At 36.2% G+C, this 19,140-nt stretch overlaps 1 protein-coding gene across 1 annotated transcript in view; it reads left to right on the top strand.

Moving 5' to 3' along the window:
• The first annotated feature begins 1,572 nt into the window (after nt 1–1,572).
• Nucleotides 1,573–19,140, top strand: part of LOC112514964 (histone-lysine N-methyltransferase ASHH2) — a 20,339-nt gene continuing 2,771 nt past the window's right edge. The window contains exons 1-15 of the mRNA XM_025121617.1: nt 1,573–1,759; nt 3,885–5,587; nt 5,789–5,996; nt 7,845–8,011; nt 8,124–8,203; nt 9,332–9,463; nt 9,545–9,661; nt 10,092–10,184; nt 11,584–11,661; nt 14,516–14,572; nt 16,706–17,576; nt 17,738–17,793; nt 18,508–18,578; nt 18,696–18,778; nt 18,883–18,966. Of these exons, the coding sequence (XP_024977385.1) occupies nt 3,976–5,587; nt 5,789–5,996; nt 7,845–8,011; nt 8,124–8,203; nt 9,332–9,463; nt 9,545–9,661; nt 10,092–10,184; nt 11,584–11,661; nt 14,516–14,572; nt 16,706–17,576; nt 17,738–17,793; nt 18,508–18,578; nt 18,696–18,778; nt 18,883–18,966 (3,709 nt within the window). The 5' untranslated portion in view covers nt 1,573–1,759; nt 3,885–3,975. The remainder of the gene's footprint in view (nt 1,760–3,884; nt 5,588–5,788; nt 5,997–7,844; nt 8,012–8,123; nt 8,204–9,331; nt 9,464–9,544; nt 9,662–10,091; nt 10,185–11,583; nt 11,662–14,515; nt 14,573–16,705; nt 17,577–17,737; nt 17,794–18,507; nt 18,579–18,695; nt 18,779–18,882; nt 18,967–19,140) is intronic.

The following is a 19,140-nucleotide window of genomic DNA, read 5'->3' as shown; positions in this document are numbered from 1 at the left end:
GAATGTGTTAAAAATATATGGCAGTTTACAAATGGTTTAAATGATTGGATATTTCAGATTTAAATGAAATAAATTGATTCAGATTTCAGACTTCAGCACCACTTGTCAGTTTACAAAAACAAACAGTCTTATTGATTCAGATTTCAGATTCAGATTTCAGATGGAAAAACAAACAGTCTGACTGATTCAGATTTCAGATTTCAGACGTAAAACAAACAGTCTGACTGATTCAGATTTCAGACTTCAGCACCACCTCTTAAAATTTAGAAGTGAATTCAGACTTCAGACTTCAGCACCTCTTAAAAAACAAACGCCACCTTAATCTCACTCCCACCCAATTCATTGTGTTCCGCACATGAATTGATCTAGTGCATCTCATTATTATTGATATTCAATTAAAATTGATCAAAGGGTGAACGTTCTTTCTTACCTTTTCATCATAGTTTCCATTCTCACTCGAATCCAAACCCTTCATAAATAATTGAATTAGTATCAAGTAAAAACGCGATTCAATGAAAACCAATATCCATAAAAAAACAACAATTAGCGTGGGTCTTTGGGGATTTTTCTTAGAAGTCACCAGTTCAAGTCTTACAAGGTCACTAGAGATTTTCTTGACTGTTCTCTAGGGTTGCTTGAGTTAACCAAGGTGCGTACAAACTGGTCCAGATATCCACAATTAAGAAAAAAAATCCGTAAAAAAACATTTTTTCATGCCACATTACACATCAAGAAAAAACATATCTAACAAATATATATTATCTAGAATAAAGTAAAAACCAATATCTAACAWTAAAATAGATTAGCATAGTATGTTATTCAATTTATTTGTATAAAAATAAAATATTAATATAATGTGTTATTTGGTCTAAACGAAATAGTAAAAATTTAATCGAAAATAAAACTATCCTTATTCGATTAACCAACCTATTTAACTCGAAAACATAATGACTTAAAACCATTTAACCAACCTATTTAACTCGAAAACAAAACGACTTAAATCTCAAGTGGGTTATTCAGATTACACCCTAAATCAGATTACGTTGATTTCTAGTAATCTAAACCGAATCACTAGGGATGGTGATTTGCGCCAATCCGGTGGGGAACCCGGTTCACCCGACCCGAATGGGACGGGATTCCCCGCTAAAACAGGACGAGGGGACGGGGATCTCCAGTAGACTCAAACCGGGGATGGGGCCGGGGATCCCTAGTAGAATCAAATTAAAGGATATTATTTATGGGGTTTGACCGGGAATTCGGGGATTGATAGATGTTTGACCGGGGACGATATGTTAATCTCTGTACCCGTAAAAGACCGGGACCAGAGATGTTCCTTTAAACCGGGGCCAGGGTCGGGACTATAAAACCCGCCTTATTCCCGTCCCGTTGCTATGCCTACGAATCACTAACCTTATCTCCTATCCTTCACCTCTCAAACTCCGTTTTTCCAAATATTTTTTCTAAAATCCGATTCTTATTTTATTTATTTATTGATATTTGCAAKTTGCAATTACATACGTAAAACGTAACAAGGTGTTTTGGGGGAGTTCGATACACAGAATTCCAAAATAAATGTTTGGGGGTCGGAGACCTTTCTTCTAAATTTCCCCCAAACCAAACGTGTTTCTCTACAGCGCCAAGACGATTCCTTTCTCTCTCCAAAGTGCTTTTCCGCTTGCCTCTTGATATAATCACAAATTCTTGCTCTCCAACGACGCCTCCAACTTTCGATTTTGCTTACTGATTCCTTCCTCTTCAGGTATGATGAGCTTTGGGTCTTTTTGCTTTCACGAAATTGTTGAGGTCTTTTTGTGTCGGTGGGTGGGTGGGTGTTTGCGTATTTTGTAATTTGCAACGGCATTGACCTGGTAATGTAGTCTTTCTGCTAGGTTTTTTTGGTTTTAATTGGGGGAGTTTATCGCTCTRATTTCTAGGGTTTTTGCTTTCCTTTTTTTTTTCTTTCTAAGTCGTCTTCCTTCTTTTGATGGTTATTGTGATTTTTAATGTTTGTTTGGTGTATTTATGTCTGCGGTAACTAGCGTTTTATTATTCAGGGGACATTTTAATGGAATGAGTTGGTATGCAGCCTATTTGGTTGATGATTGCCACTTTCTTTCTCATACTAAATAGTAAATACTTTGCACATTTGCACCTACCCCCAAAATTTACAGACAAGCATACATGAATTGTGAAACCCATGACGGGTCTACTTGTTGAGCAGTTGACTAAATTTTGGAAGTAAATATTATATATAATAGTCTGTTTGTATGTTTATATGCATATGCCTATTAATTGCAAACATTGATTCATCAATATCAGTATGTWCCATATGTATGTGCATGGATTTGTGCGTTTATTTTCCATATACCTGTTTCTTTTAATGTTTTTGTCTGTGTTCTCTCGTGAGCTAAGTAATTTTTTTTTACATACTTACATCTCTAGCTTATTTGGCAACATATTTAGTTACAGTTGTAGCTCAAGTACATGGCAACATATGATGTAAGAGGATGGCTCTTTGTACCTTAACCAACCAATGGTGGTTTGCTATTTCTTCTTGTTAGAAATGACTTACTAGGGGTTAAATATGAATTGCAAGATTTTGATWGTAGAAGCAGAAGACACTACATGTGAATGACATGAAAGAGTTCATACTGATTCAAATGAGCGACTTATGCACTAACCACACAGCTTGCCTCCTTAGTAGACTCAATTTTTKGCAAGTCTCAAACAATGTTTTCATCTTTTGCTGTTGCTATCTAGGATGCCCTGTTAGTCATGAAAAACTAGTGTCTAACTAAAAGAAACTTGAAACTACCTTTCATTGGTTGACCAATTAAGAGCCATTATTTGCATCATGACAAAGGATTCTGTGCTAATTTGTCATCATAGTTAAATAWATTGATTCAATAAGGTAAGAGGTATAAACATGTGAAGGGTTTGTTTGATACATTTGTGTATGCATTAAMCTATATATCAATTTTGGGAGGGTTTTCAATTGAACTTATTGCCATGCAACATCACATGATTGCTCTTTATCTCTCATAATAGAAATATGCAAACATTCATCTGTTTATGTTCTATGAGTTTACATAACAATCATATGCATTAGTTATAATAAAACAAACATGAAGCCTATAATTGAATATATCTGATGCATGTTCATATCTGTACATATGTGTGTGTGTATATAAATGTGTATTTGCATCTATTTGTTTGCTTCTAGAGTTAGGTTTTATTGCCCTCTTTTTATTTTTGTGTTGAGCARATAAGCTCAATAGTTGGATTTCTGTGCCTCTAGGCTTATTGAGGCAATTTCTTTAACCATGATTGTAGAGTAGTATATGATGTATGTCATGCAGGCTAATGGCTCTTCGTGCTTTAACCAATCAAAGGGATGTTCAAATTTGTTGATAGGATCGAGTAGTATCTGGCTAAATGGATTCTTAAATGTTGCTAGACATGGAGAGAAGCAGACATGTGTGTGTATTTACAGACCATATGTACTTATATTCATGCATCAATATTCTTAATTACATTGTCATGTTTACCAACTTATCCAGCACACACTACTAAGTGTATGTCTCAAGCTTTCAAGTTTTGGATCGAACTAATCCATTGACACAAATAGTTCATGTTTTTCATGTTTTGTGTCTACTTTAAAACAAATAATGCATCATGCTTTTTGTTTATCATAGTTTAAATTCATAATAGCAATGGATGTCTGTATTTCTATGTATCAGMGAGGAGTGATGAAGTAGTGCTGCATGCCAAATATTCCTATTGGAGTATGCATGTTGGTATAAACTGAAATATATCAAACAAGGTCATGAAGATGTATACTTACCTTTTAGCTTGTCAAGTAATATATATAATAATGTTTGCAGGTAAGTAATGGTGGTTGTGAAGCAAGCTGATGATTCTTAGTGCTTGAACCAATTCAAGGTATTTTAGCATTTCTTCATACACAAATTGTTGATGGCCAATAAGGATCCCGAGATATTGCTAGAAGAAGATGCACAAGACACTCCATGTGACTTCAAAGAACTTGTGTCTGATTTTGAGTCGAATTGTTTAGCTGATACATTATCAGTTTACTTGGAATCATGTGAGCCCTTTTCAGTCACTGACCCTGAGCCTTCTAACAATCTGGATGAACCCAATATCTCCARGACAGATGTCCTTGTTGACCCTTTGAACTCTATTGTCTTAACTGAGTTGTCTGAGCTGAGAGATAATGATGGAGAAGATAGTAGTAGGATTCATCATGCCTGTGGGAAAAAAAATAACGAGGTTAAACGTTCATCAACTCGGAGAAGTACCCGCAAGAGTACATTAAACCAGAAAACCGATACCAAACTGGCTGCAAGAAAAGGCAGTAGAACTTCTGGAAAGAGGCCAATGTTAGATCTACTTGCTGCAGATGTCGGAAGACGACGAAGAAGTGATTTGGTTCAACGAGCTCGTCCTTCAGCTTGGGGACTAGGAGGAAAAATTGATGAAATCTTTAAGCAGTATGTAGAAAAGAATGTCGATGTAAATGGCCATATAGATTCAAGAAAAGGAAGGATGGGCCGTAGAGGTGGAAAGAGGAATACTGATTTCGTAAATCAAAGCATTCAAAATTCACAGAGTGAATCTCGAGCTTTGAACAAGGGCCTTCTTCTGAAGTTCAAATTGGGGACAAAAGTTATTCAAAATTGCCAATTCAATACGATACCTGATATGGATAAAGATCTTGAAAGTTACAGGGAGGTGAAGATAGACACCTCCACCTTACAATGTGATATAAAGGAAAATTATGAAAAGGAGGTGCCTCATGCTTCATTGTCTAGGGCTTCTGATGGGAATCTGGATAAAAGGGTGGCTGGCAAAGCTGTCAGTGARCTTCATGACATGATAGGAATAGGAGAATCGGTTGAAAATAGGTGCTTAGATCCCGGTACTTCACCTGATTCAGAAGTTATTAATGTGATYCCAGAGACCCAGATCAGTGGAACTACTGTAGAAGTATTACATGACCTTCGGATATCCTCAAAAGATTGTACTGCTCATCAATCAGGGGACKGTGGTGATGGAAGTGGAATACCTAGTCCAGAAATAGTAAGTGATGTTATATTATGTGATAAGTTTGAGCATGGTGAGAAACAGATTGAAGGATCATGGTCTAGTGGGCAATCTATGTCAATTACCACCGGAGTTGCTTCTAGCAATGCCTCTAGTAGGGACGGATGTCCAGTTGAACCAGTGGCTTCATTGCAGGAGACAGAAGTTGGMGTTTCCATGGATATGTTGACAATTGAAAGTGGCTTGAAAGCTGATTTTAGCATTGCTGGGATTGAGTCGGTGGAGTCCTGTTTCTCAGACAAGCTTCTTTCAGGTGCAAAAACCAATGGTCAAAATCTTCAGAGAAGTTTGAAATCAAGAGGAATAACCAAGAGCATGCCAAGAGTTCCTGATTCACTGAATAAGAAAAGAAYCAATTGCCGGCAGAAAGGATCACAGGCTAAGTCACCTGCTAAGGGAAAACTCATGGAGAAGAGTGGTAATGACCAGGCGGACYGTGATACGGAAAGTGATCCAATAACAGGTTTTTTTCTTTAACTTTAGCTGTTCATGATTTCTTCTTATGTGAACATCTTTTTTGAGTTTTAATTGATATATGCTTTATGTTACACCCAAATCACTGCTATCTACTTTGTAAGCTTATGGCAGTACTGGTTCATCGGATTCTGTAATTGTTCGTTTTTAGTCATTAAATATGGTTCTAAGGCTCAATTATATGTTGTAGGAAGTCATGAAATCAGTGTTGTTAGAGTACTTGAAGAGGGTTGTAGAAGTAGTGCTGGAGCTTTATCCAACTCTACTATGGTGCCTAGTGAGGGGGAGAACCGGCAGGGATCACCACGAAGTGCCTGGGTGTGTTGTGATGATTGTCATAAATGGAGACGTATATCTGCTATACTTGCAGATTCTATTGAGTCAACAGAATGCAGATGGTATGATTTATCTTCAAACTCTGATGTAGCAATTAATTGTATCTATGATCTGCTGATATGATCTAAGGGGGTGTTTGGTTAGAGGTATCAAGCAGTAATTAATGAGATTGATAATAAAAGAAACTGTTTGGTTTTGTACAATATAATGGGCCCCATTCCCCCAGAAGCCTAAATTTTCATTCCTATTTTCATTACCTGTCATTTTCATTCCTCTGCCTGAACCAAACAKCCCCTAAGTGGTCTCTGATTAGAATGCTTTACCTGCAACTTTGATGCTTATCCATATGTTCAGTTAGTGGACCTTTCATACTTCACTATATGTGCTTGTATCTTACCGCTTGAGCTTTACTGTTTTGATCAAACCAGTTACAGGAGTAATTTATCTCTTTWTTGTTTGTTAATAATCTCTTTAGGAAACTTATGCATGAGAAATAAGCAGCGGCTTGATTTAGATGTGTAGGTAAAATTGCCGAGGTAAACCAAAAAATACTTGGTAGGTGCAAGGCAATTATCAAGGTTGACCGTTTGCTCAAATTCTGTTTCACAGATGCAACCAACTGACATGGATGGAAGTTTGGTTTATAATTTGGAAGATTAAGAATCCTTGTAGCTACACTAGAAAAGATACAAATAAAAACAAATGCGAATATTACTTAACTTTGTATTTAGTCAATGATTGAACATTCGCATCAACCCCCAACTCATGTCGGCTCATTGTAAAGTTAGTTGTTTTTTTGGAAAGAGGGTGGCACCTTTGGCAAGTTTATTGAAACAAATAAAAGAACACCTTTTTGACGTGGACACATGCTAATTAGTAATTACCAGTCACAAGCATGTCCAATCGACAGTTGGGACAGGCCCTGATGTTGATTTGCAGTGCACTGATGAAACCAAAGGTAACCATAACTGGTTGGAACACCCTCCATGCCAAGTAACTAATAACCAAACTAAAGCTAAACTAACAACAAAATCATCATTGATSAACAAAGATCTAGAAGCCTAATGCTTGCCATCACGACCTTATGAAGCATGTCTGCATCCTTACTTTTGATCATCAGGCAATTTGCACGAACAATGTTCCTAATGGAGTTCACCAGTTCTTCTCCATTATGGCTCACCTTGCTGAACATCCTTTGATTCGGCTTCTGCCTGACATGCTACACCGCTGCCCCCAAGTGATAACCGTTGGATCAGAGCGATTGCTGTGCTGTTGGCCGTCATATTTTGCATTAGCTCAATAATTACATCCCTGGAATTAACCACATCTTTTAGTCTAACTGCCCTCTTTATAGCTTACCATACTTGGAACGAGAACATGCATTCAAAAAACAGTTGGTTGTGGCTATCAGGCACTGTTTGTCGTAGGGAGCATACCATATTARGTGGTTAATGCTTCCAGGCTATCATCCGGTCTTGGGTCTGGAACTGTTTACTCACTGCCAACCACATCATGAAAGCATGCTTCGGTATTTTGCTACGGAACCTCCTTGACTTGTTTCCTTATCGTCCTCCATACATTGTTKATTGTGAATGCAGTGAAGTTAGTTGTTTAGCCTTATGTGCTCATTTGGTTCTTGAACTTGCTCTACTTTAATTGACCTCTTGTGTAAAATGGAGTTTGCTTGTGAGAAGTCTTCAGGATTCAATCTAAAGTACTACCTACAAGTGCAGGTGCATTTTATGTGTTGGGTTTATCATATAAAAGAAATCCGAATTTTTTTCATGGGGAAGTTGTGCACATATCTACCTCACAAAGAATGTTTAAAATGGATGAGTTGGGTCTATCTTATTTCATTTATATGTTTCAGTAAGACATTATTAATAGTTTTTGGTTGCTATATTATGCAGGATTTGTAAGGACAACATGGATAAAACCTTCGCGGATTGTTCAATTCCRCAAGAGAAGTCAAATGCTGATATTAATGAGGAGTTGGAATTATCTGATGCATCTTGTGAGGAAGATGCTTGTAATGCTCGRCTGAATTCCAGTCAGTTGGGACAAAAGCAGCCCATAGGTACTCACTCATTTGTCCCAGTGACATAATATCAAACATCTTTGTGTGCTTGAACTGTCAATTCATTAATCATGCCATTTTTAAGCAGCCAAGTGTCTAAATGTTGTTGCAGATCCTCCACARTCCTCTTGGAAGCTTATAAAGACAAACATGTTTCTGCATCGCAATCGTAAAAATCAGACCATTGATGAGGTTATATTACTTGTTTTTTGTAAGAGAGTTAGGATTCATTATTTTAATTAATGGAATTCCATGTTGAGGGCCAGAGCTTCATGTGAGCCTTACTGCTTTTCTAGGGTGCTATTTTGCTTTGCGATTCTGATTGCTCCATCTGGTTCAGGCATTCACTTGTTGCTTTTATTGAATCTRATGACATGTGAACTTATGTTTACATTGTAACATGGATATGCCATCAGAGATCTTGGGAATTCAGCCTGTTTTAAAAGAAGTACTTGATATGAGGACCAAATTATTTTGGCATTGGGTCACTAATGTCAGATAGACCATAGATGGACAACAAATGGTGAAAACATAGTTTGAACAGTTATTACTTGAACAAACATATTGAAGTGGGGCAACTTTGATTCTAGCATATGTGCATTGGCATTACTTAGCCTATTTTTTGAGTTTGTTCATTTCACTGTTAACTGGCTGTCAAGTAGTGACCACAATCYTGTAATCGGATGAACTAGACCTAAATAATTACTCAAAAGTACATAAAATTCTAGTCATTTCCTGGTTCTCAGGAGTTCCTTTTTTATTTCACTGGGGTGATTTGCTTTATTAATTAGCTGTCACAGTGAACTCCTGTTGTGACCATCCTCAGAATCATACTAAGATTTTCCTGTATCCACTAAGATAGGCGAGCCATTATCAGTTAAAGCATTTTACTATTATCTGATGCTATTAGTTCTGTTTTCTCGATTTTCTTTGATCCCTGATCTCATATGGAACTGCAGTTGTATCTGTTATAGCAGAAAGTATATGGGGCTAGTTTTTCATTAATACTTGCRTCAAATGGTTTTTTAATTGTAGAAGTGGCATTAAATTGCACATGTCGCATGGATCAACTGTATCTGATTGTCTTAGGGGGAAGGAATCCCCTATAATGGCTCTACTTGACATGCTCATACTCCAGGTGGTGGTACATATGCCCCCACTAGTTGCTGAGCAGGATTTGACATTTGCATATTAACTTTAAAACCATGTCGTATAAATGACAAATTATCGCTTATTCATGTCGTATAATTGACAATTTAWTGCTTATGGATTTTGATAGAATGTGGTTACTAATTTTGTATTTTCACTTATGTCTGTTAGATTATGGTTTGCCACTGCAAACCTCTTTTTGATGGCCGCATGGGCTGTCGGGATGAATGCCTTAATAGGATGCTGAACATAGAATGTGTAAAGGGAACGTGCCCCTGCGGGGARTTTTGTTCAAATCAACAGGTTAATTTATATTTTAATGCTTTTTTATTACCTCTGTTTGCTCGAAGAGGTCATGACACAAGCATTTCTATATGATTGCAGTTCCAGAAACGCAAGTATGCCAAACTGAAATGTTTTCCATGTGGAAAGAAAGGTTATGGGCTTCAGTTGCAAGAGGATATTCCCAAAGGAAGGTTTCTTATTGAATATGTGGGGGAGGTAACATGTCTACTTGCTTGAATTTGCAGTTTCTTATTGAATTTAAAGAAACAAGACCAACATTCTATTGGGTGGTCGGTGYCATTGGTCTTGTTGGGTTATTTACTGCTTAGTGCTTCTTCACAGATCATTGTAATGCATGTGAATGTGGTGGGAGATTGCTGTTATGAAGTAAAATTATATGTTATGTGGAACCGTATTGTTGCAAGATTCTAAATTAATCAAATATTCAAATTTGAGAATATTTTCAACTTATCATGAAAATTTTGTCAACTGTATTTTAGAGGCATTTTCCTTGTGGTATTGCTCATAATGCAAGAATGCAAGTATTAAATGTTTTAGATTTAATATGTTACCGAGGTCTCAATCTAGAAATGTGATCTGTGCTTACCTATCTCATTTTTTTCTTTCTTATTTATGATTTGTGCAGGTGCTTGATATGCCTGCATATGAGGCCCGGCAAAGAGAATATGCTTCAAAGGGTCATAAGCATTTTTATTTCATGACATTGAATGGCAGTGAGGTTTGTTGGTCTCTAATATTTTTATTTCATCATTATATAATTGATCAATCCAAATTTTCATCCAAATGGAGGAGAAGAGTAAAATAAGAAAGAAATTTTATGCAGTAGCTACTAATGTGAAAAGGCCTGTTGAGGTTGTGATTCTTCTTAGCTATACTTATCTTGATGCTTTGATCTTCTTGATGTTTAGAATGATCCTCTAATTAACTTGATCATATGAATTTGATGGTTGCTTAATGATGCATTATTCAAGTATATGACAAATTCTCAGGATATCTTATAATTCAGTTGTATCAAGGATTGATGAATTTTATTTATGTGTTGCCAATTTCGTGATCTTTCACAAGATCTACTACTTGTCTTCCTCTACTCTCACTGTTTGGCTTTGTGTCTTTCACTTAAAACCTGTTTGGAAATTTTGTTGTCTTCCAGATGAGTTACTTTTTATGTTTAAGACTTCTTGTGAGATATGGCATGTAATTGAAGACATATCTGTATAGGTGTAAGTGGATTCTTGTAATCATATCGTTGTCTTAGYCCTAGTAAATGGCCCCTTGCAAGTGTTGGACTATTAGGAAGAAAGCATGGTCTTGCTATCTTTGGCAAGACGGATGTATAGAAGGTTATTTGGAAGAAAAATAACTAAAGATTCTAGGAATCATTTTCTAGTCCTAGAATCTCTTAGCTTTATRCGTAAGATGGGTTGCACCTCACCAAACAACAAATATAACTGAAAACGCTTCTCTAAGTTGATTCATAAAGTAAATAGCCTGCTCTTTCAATACCCATGTGAATGAATTATCAAGTCATTCGTTCCCATTGTGGGACAAAATGAAGTAAATAAATCAAACAGTTCATTGAACTGGTCTTTACAAGTAGTTCAGAAGATTAACTTCCCACGAAAAACTTAATATATAGAAGATGGCGTGGCTGGGACTCGATGCAATCACTGGCTGTGTGGTGTGAAATCGATTTGTGCAATCGATTTGGAGCCTTGCCATGTTAAGGCATGCACCATGGAGCAAGGTGTGATTTGAAATAGATTTGGAGCCTTGCCATGTGTGGTGCTAGTCTGCAATATGGCATGTGGCGGTCATATGCCGCATGGGGTGGAGCATGAAATATAACATCACATCTCAAATCATCCTTGGCTTTCGATCCTGTGAGGGTTCACCTCAATACGTAAAGTCTGTAATGAAACAGAATATGATAAATAAAATGTAACGATGAAATACAATAACAATAAAAAACTGAAAATAGAACTAGTGGCAGTTGTGATTCCTGTCATATTATGTTTTGGTTTGTTGTGCACTTCCGTTCCTAATTTCTATCAAGTGTTTCAAGTTATTTAAATAAAGTTTCTTTTTGCTTTGTTCACATTGCTTGCTTTTTATTTCAGGTGATAGATGCTTGTGCTAAAGGAAATCTGGGACGGTTTATAAATCACAGCTGTGAACCAAATTGCCGCACCGAAAAGGTTAGTACACTTACCATCACACTGTTTTTATAGGAATAATATTCACATTGAAGATTAAGAAGCTTGTATGGAGAGACCTTTGTTGTTGCTTTAARACATAAAAGTAGAAGTATAGAACCTAAATGTAATAAATGGTAACGGGAAATAATTGGTGTCTTGGTCTCTCTTTGAAATGCTAGATGGTTTGAAATTCAGACTATTAAATTACCTTTATAAACCGGTCATGGTGTAATTTGATATTCTTTTATACCTTATGTATTGTCCTGGCATATGGTGAAGGTGCAGGAACCTTTTCCAAATATAAAACTAGTTTAGAGATGATGAAACACTTATTGCAATCACTCTTTTTGCCTGTGAAACCATGTTGTCTTTTGTCTAGTCTTATTCATAGAGGGATGAACGCTGATATTCTGGGGTTTATGGGATACCTTCTCTGTGTCTGGCACATTTATTTGTTTAACTGTCCTGTATCATAGCAACTGAAAAATCTGGAAGAACAGAAAGCTATGCATTAAAACAATTGTTCATARAAGTACTATCAAGATGTTGATACACACGTGGATTTTACTTATGTACTTTCTTGGTCTGTCCTTTCCTTCAAGATTATACTCTAAAGATATATTATCTGGTTTAGTTTTATTCAATTACACATGCTATCTTCTTGGTTTTGTAGCTCATTGCACCCCAAACGGTATAGTTTATGCAGCATGCTTTAGAGTTTCACTACACTTAAGTACACASTCTACCAATTTCTCTTTATCCTTCTCCTTGAACAATCTTGTTCCATTGGAAGTGACAGTAAAAATAAAGATTTTCCTTTTTCACCAAATTAAAAACARGTGAATCACCTTGTGGAGTTAGTCTGTCTATGTTTTCCCCCTTTCAGTAAGCATGTTCATACATTCAAAACTGAAACTGAAAAATTGGTGTTTATTGCATGTTATAGGTAATGCATGGTTTATGCTTGGTGAATGATATATTTTTGTGGTAGAATCACTATACTACTGCTTTTGGCTTCAGAAATAGAAGTATCTTTAACTTTTCTCCATARTCTAAAAGGTGGAATTGGGCCTCAAGGTGTTTTCCCTTGATGAAGCGACGCTTAAGCTTCAAAGGCGGGCCTGAGGCAGAGATATTTACATGTATATATACTATACAAATATATACCTTATTAAAAAATATATATACCAATCATTATTCCACTGCCACATTATAATCATAAAACATATGATATATATATATATATATATATATGTTTACACACACATACTAGACTGGAGTATTCGACACAAAATATACATATCATGCTAAATTACTAAAAGAAATTATCTATATACACTTTTCCTAATTCGAAATATAGATATAGTAACTTTGAAAAAATATATTGATCTATTAATATATATATATATATATATGTGTGTGTGTGTGTATTAAATATTAATATGCTCAGTTCATGAGTCATGAAGAATTTTTATTAATATATCAACAAAGTGGGAGTGGAAAGTGGGATTGTAAGTTGTAACAGTGACACGTGGAAGGCTTGAAGGGACTTTTAGAAAAAATACAAAGATTCAGCTKATAWKATGAGACGTGYCAAAACGAAATAATATTARAAAGAAGAATCAGGCATCCAGCTGTTGAAGTGGAGGCATAAGCCTCAGCGATGCTCACAGCCTCATGCACCGCCTTGACTATACAAGGCGTACGATTCAAACATAGATTGAAAGGCGGCGTGTCAGAAGCGGTTTTATGCCACCTCGCTTCAAGGCGSCTGCCTCAAGAGATTTTGAGAACCATGCTTTTCTCTCATTCAATTAGTCGGTTAATGTCAAATTTGTTGTTTGTTGCATATAAAATATATKGTTTGTGTTTGGTGAATGATATAGTTTTGTGGTAGAATCAATATACTACTACTTTTTGGCTTCAGAAATAGAAGTATCTTTAACTTTCTCCCTATCAATTAGTTGGTGAATGTCAAACTAGTTGCCTGTGGTTTATGAATTGTAATTGTTTCCTTCTTTTCCACATTCTACCTCTCTTAGATTGAACTGGATTGGTGTTCACTTTTGGCTGCATTTTTGTTTGTAGTATTTGTATACTGTGTGCATTTTATGGCTACTTATATGTGCTCAATGTCTATGGTATGCTCTTATTGCTGAATACACGTTTTGGCTTTTGGCATTCTGCAGAGTAGTCACAGAAATTGACATGCCCATTGCACGATGTGCTTGAAATTATATACTTGAATGCAATCCTAGTTGTTCAGGCACGCCTAGGCTCATAAGGCTCAAGGTCTTCGGCTTTTTTAAAGTCGAGGCTCACTAAGGCCCTGCAGTTTGGCTGAGGCGCCTTGTGGGTCTAGGCACGCCTTAAGAGTTATTAGAAACCAAGTCAAATCCTAATATTAAATAAGTTTTCTCATCTTCTTATCTCCTAGACTTCTTAAAKAAAGTGTTATTGAATAAATGACGTAAGTCAAACCCTAATATTAAATACCCAATTCTTATAACCTTAAGCCTCTTTCTCTATAAATACCCAGACCTTAAAACTTCTCCCTCATGGCTCACGCTTTAAACCCTTCTCCCTTCTGCCTCTATCGAAGAACTGCTGGTGTGTATAGCTGTGTGTGTATATATACTTTTTTTATATGACGCGCATCACATTCCTGAGGGCCGTGCCTCACGCCTGCACCTAGKCCCCGGGACCCCTTTGCGCCTAAGTGCACCTTGAGCCTTCAACAACTTTGAATGCAATGTAATTTGACTAYTCAATTGTGAATAATCAACAAGCCCATTGGATGGTTTGAAGCTTCATTAAATTTGTCAACTTACTACTTTGYGTTCTTTCTTGCCAGTGGATGGTGAATGGGGAAGTTTGCATTGGACTCTTTGCAACAAGGGATATTAAGAAGGTACACATCTTTTATTTGTATTATTTTGGACTAAAACTAAAGGCCATAAAACTAAGGATTTTCATGGAAAATACTTATATATGGCAAGCATTACTTTGTTTTTTAAAATCCCACATGAACTGTTCTAATCTCAATTGGACTTCATTAACTGCAATATGGGTCTCCACTCTTTTCAGTGTACATGAGTACTTGGATGATATGTATATGTACCTTAATCATTGGTAACATGGAGAACCTTTTCCCTTTCTTTTATAAATTATGTAGACTTACAGATTGGATGTCATGTGGGAAATCATRACCGTTAAACTTGGCTGACTAAGATGAGTTATAACTCGTTTACGGAGCCAAGTTGGGTGTAAAATGAGCTATGCACATGTCCATCTTGTCGATGAAGAGGACACTTGCTCTAGTCATATGCTTGCTCATTCTGACTGTCTGCAATTTGGCTTAAATAAATCTTTGTCATGTATTATTTTTCAYCCATGATCTATTTAGCTCTTTATAATTTAGGTTCTGTTCCTGCAGGTTATGATATTGTWTAATTATTTTCCCTCTGACCTATAAGAATGCAAAAGAATGTGAAGTATATTTTTGCACTAGTGAATTTTTCTCATTTCGAAAAAGTAGCTTCTGGCATGTCTGTTACTGGCCATCACAGATGGTTTTTAGTTTGGTTGGAGTGCTTTAAATGTTTTTTCTTTGCTAATTGAGTGTGCCACCTAGAGAGGCTGAACTGCTTTTACTATCAGGGCTTGCCCACTACGAAATGATTATGGTGTTAAAGGTCATTCAAAATATGGCAGYGGCTGGTACATATGTCAGAGAAAGAACAAGTGGACTTCTTTTTTCTTATAAAAATATGGCTTCCAAAAGGAGCCATACTCTATTTTCTCTGATGTACTTGTTCTGGCTCACAATTGATGCAAAGTTTCCATTGATGGACAAACTCTGAAACTTAAATGACATGTGTTCTTTCATTGCCCACAGCACTCTGATCTACAACAATATGTCTTCATATCGAAGATTTGGTTAAAAACRAAGTACCAATTTTTTTGCAGTCTCKCTGAGGAGCWTTTAGTTATATTATACTTCAATTCTATGAGTTTTTATGAGACTATCTTGGGTGTAGATGAATCTTCCAAATGGTTAAACTTGTGAAGTTTTGGTGGACRTAAATTTAATGATGACTTGGTCAACATYGAGTAGATTCATGTCTCCGTCTTTGAGCTGTTTTGAAACTATTTTAGTTTTTGTGTTGGATTATAATTTGCACAAGATCTTAGAGTTATTCTTCTGTTCAAAATATTTATTGGAGAGCTCATCCTTGTGAGGTTTCTAAAGTCTCGTGGTGCTCTACATCTGTCTAATGAATTTTTTTTGTATACTATCTATTAGACGTTGACTGTCTACCTCTGAGTATATTTTGAGACTATCTCCCCACCATGTGGATTCAAAGGGGTACTATAATAAATTTTGTTCATTAGGTGTAAAACTTGCTAATTTTACTTGAAGATGAAYTATCCCATACCTATGATTCAACAGCATGGCATGTGAAAGATGATCTGCAGCACATGAAAGTATCCTGGGTGTGAGTGTATCTTCAAATGGTTATTATTTCAAYCGCGGAGGGATTATAGGCCGTACAATTCCAATTTGTGTAGCTGTATTTTCTTATTTTATTTTTTTACGTTACGCTTTTATTTCATTGTTCGATTTGATTATTTTTGGGCAGACTATCATTTTTTTCCTTTGCAAGATTTTCTTTTTAAAGATTAAAATCAGAATCTAGGGGGGYAATTGTGTAAGCAGTAGTTTCTCATGTATAGTTTTTTGAATTCATTTTTCTTTCGGTACACCATTATAGATTGTCACACTTGTCCTGATGGGTTTGAGACTACTTACATACGTTTGTGGATTCAAGGTGTACTTCAGGTTGAGTGCTTGCTCTGTCATCTTCTCTCCCATGGTTTTGCCTGTAAAATTTAAATGTATTTAATCAGATTAGATCTCTTTCCGACTTCAAGACCCTTCTAATAATTTATGTACATACAACTGTGGGTTATTCGAAGTTGTCACTTTGACACCATTCTTGTCATTAATTTTGTTAACTTACACTTTAACATTKTTATTCAGGGGGAAGAACTGACATTCGATTATAACTACGTAAGGGTTTTTGGGGCTGCTGCCAAAAAATGTGTTTGTGGCTCATCTAGGTGTAGGGGCGTCATTGGTGGTGACTCWCAAAATGCTGAAACAGTTATTTTGGGTGATTCTGATGAAGAAGATCTCGAACCTGTTACGTTCTATAAAAACAGCAGCAATAAGTTGGGTTTATCTGGGACAAGTATCTACAATGGTGCTGGAACACAGACTGCTGAAAGTACGTCCAAAAACAACGGTTGTGTAATAGACAAGTTTGCAGTTGCTTCTGGTCRCGTGGAGGATGTGGAGAATGAGCGAAGTCCTGATTCTTTGTTAGTCATTGATGACAAGAATGATGATCTTGCAATTCCTACTGAATCTACAGAAAGAGAAGTTCCCTTTGAAAGGTCTTCGTCTGCTGCCTCAGCATTGGAAAGTAAAATAGATAATACAGAGGAACCATTGCCATTTTGTGCTGAACCACTTAATACTTCGTTTAAAGTGCATGATGGGAAGAGGGAAACTAGATTTCTAGATGCACGTCATCACAATGTAGCGGAGAAAGATATGAAAGGATGCTTATCAATTGGTRGAAGAGCAAAGACTTCCCTAGACACTTCAGCGAAGTTGTTACCAAATGATGGTGATTCAAAAAAGAAACCTAAATCTCACACAAATGAAAATAAGTGTGCCATTTTAAAGCCACAAGCTCTCTCGAAATTACCATCATCAGCGGTGAAGAGAGGGAAAGCCAAAACCCATGGTGTTAACAAGCCACCGGAGATAGATAGCAAGCCACTGGTAATGCCTCATAAAACAAATAGGCTAGTGGAAGATAACTTAACTGGCCGCTTTGAAGCAGGTAACTAAGATACCACTTGTTATATATATATGTATATTTCCATTTTCTCTAATATTTCTGTGTTCTGTTGGTGGCATTTTAATCTTTTAGTACGTTGTAGAAACACAAAACAAGGTGATGAAATGTAATTTTATATAAGTTTTCTGCTTGATATCTTGCAGTTCAAGAGGCACTTAATACACTGCTAAATGCTGATGGGGGGATAAGCAAACGAAGAGTAAGTATCATTTTTGTATTTCATCATACTTTGTTAGTTCGGCCTAGCATTCCACTTGTTTACCTGACTATTAGTTTTATGGTATTTTGGGGCGAGCCTACAAATCATTGTTTTTTCTTTATTCTTTCTCTTTCTTAGCATTCGTATGGTGACGTTACTGATTTGTCTCCATCTAAAACTGATATAACTGTTAATGTGAATCTCCTATGTGTGAAAACRCTGGCAATGCAGTGCCTTGACTTAATCTACATGATCTTTTTGTTTCTTTTCTTAAACACTGAAATATTCATCACTCCTTCTCTGAAAGCTTGTGAGCTTTGGCCCACAGTGGTGAAGGGATCATGTTGTTTCTGTGACWAAGCCTAAGCAGGCCTCTTTTTCAYCGATTTTCTTTTTCCTCTAATCATATTTGTGTAAATGGTTTTAAGTAAATTGTGGAAGTTKCTTGATCTTTTTACTTTTGGACTCATCCCATCAAGTTAGCTGCATTTCATGCTAAATTTAATCAGGATTAATATTTTTTTGGTTCTTTTTCAAAATTACAAAACCAATTTTGGACTTCTAGTTTCACAATGGCAAATGATTTCTAGATTTATTTTCTTTACTCTTTTCAGCTGTCATGATGTTTTTTCATTTTTGGCTAATTTTTGGACTTGTATTTATTTTAGTCATCTGGTTTGCTTTTGATTGTTGGATGTATGTTTTGTCTATCAGGATGCTTCAAAGGGCTATCTGAAGCTTTTATGTCTAACTGCTCATAGCGGCAATGGGGAAGGAATTCAAAGGTTATTTTGGAAAAAAATTTATGCTATTTGTTTTACATATTTGGGGAAAAAAATACTGAAGCTACTAAGGGAGACTACTTTACTGAGTTGCCCATTYATCTTAATGAACTGTTTCAGCAATCGTGACCTTTCTATGATCATGGATGCGCTCCTGAAAACGAAATCTCGAACGGTTTTGCTTGACATAATTAACAAGAATGGTATTGTTTCTGTTGCTTCTTCTTAAATATACATGGTACGATTGTTAATTTTTTTTCTGTTGTTTGTTCTAATTGTTTTGTTTTCTTTTATCTTGACTTTACAGGGTTACAGATGTTACACAACTTGATGAAGCGTTATAGAAAGGAATTCAGTAAGATTCCGATACTGCGAAAGCTTCTTAAGGTAAACTTTAGAAACTGAAAAATTATACAGCCCGGGTTGTTGAATGACTAACGCTCTCATAAATCTGTTGGTTTCCACTTAGCAGGATAGGGTCATAGGGCAGTTGTAAGCTACTTAGGGATTGCATCTATTTCTTATTAACTTGGATCCCTTTGCATATCTATACTATATTAAACAT

The sequence above is a fragment of the Cynara cardunculus genome (assembly GCF_001531365.2).
Source record: "Cynara cardunculus var. scolymus isolate 2C chromosome LG 6, CcrdV1, whole genome shotgun sequence".
In the NCBI taxonomy this organism is placed as follows: Eukaryota; Viridiplantae; Streptophyta; class Magnoliopsida; order Asterales; family Asteraceae; genus Cynara; species Cynara cardunculus.
Note: the sequence above shows the minus strand (reverse complement) of the source record. Positions and strands in the feature narration are given on the sequence as shown.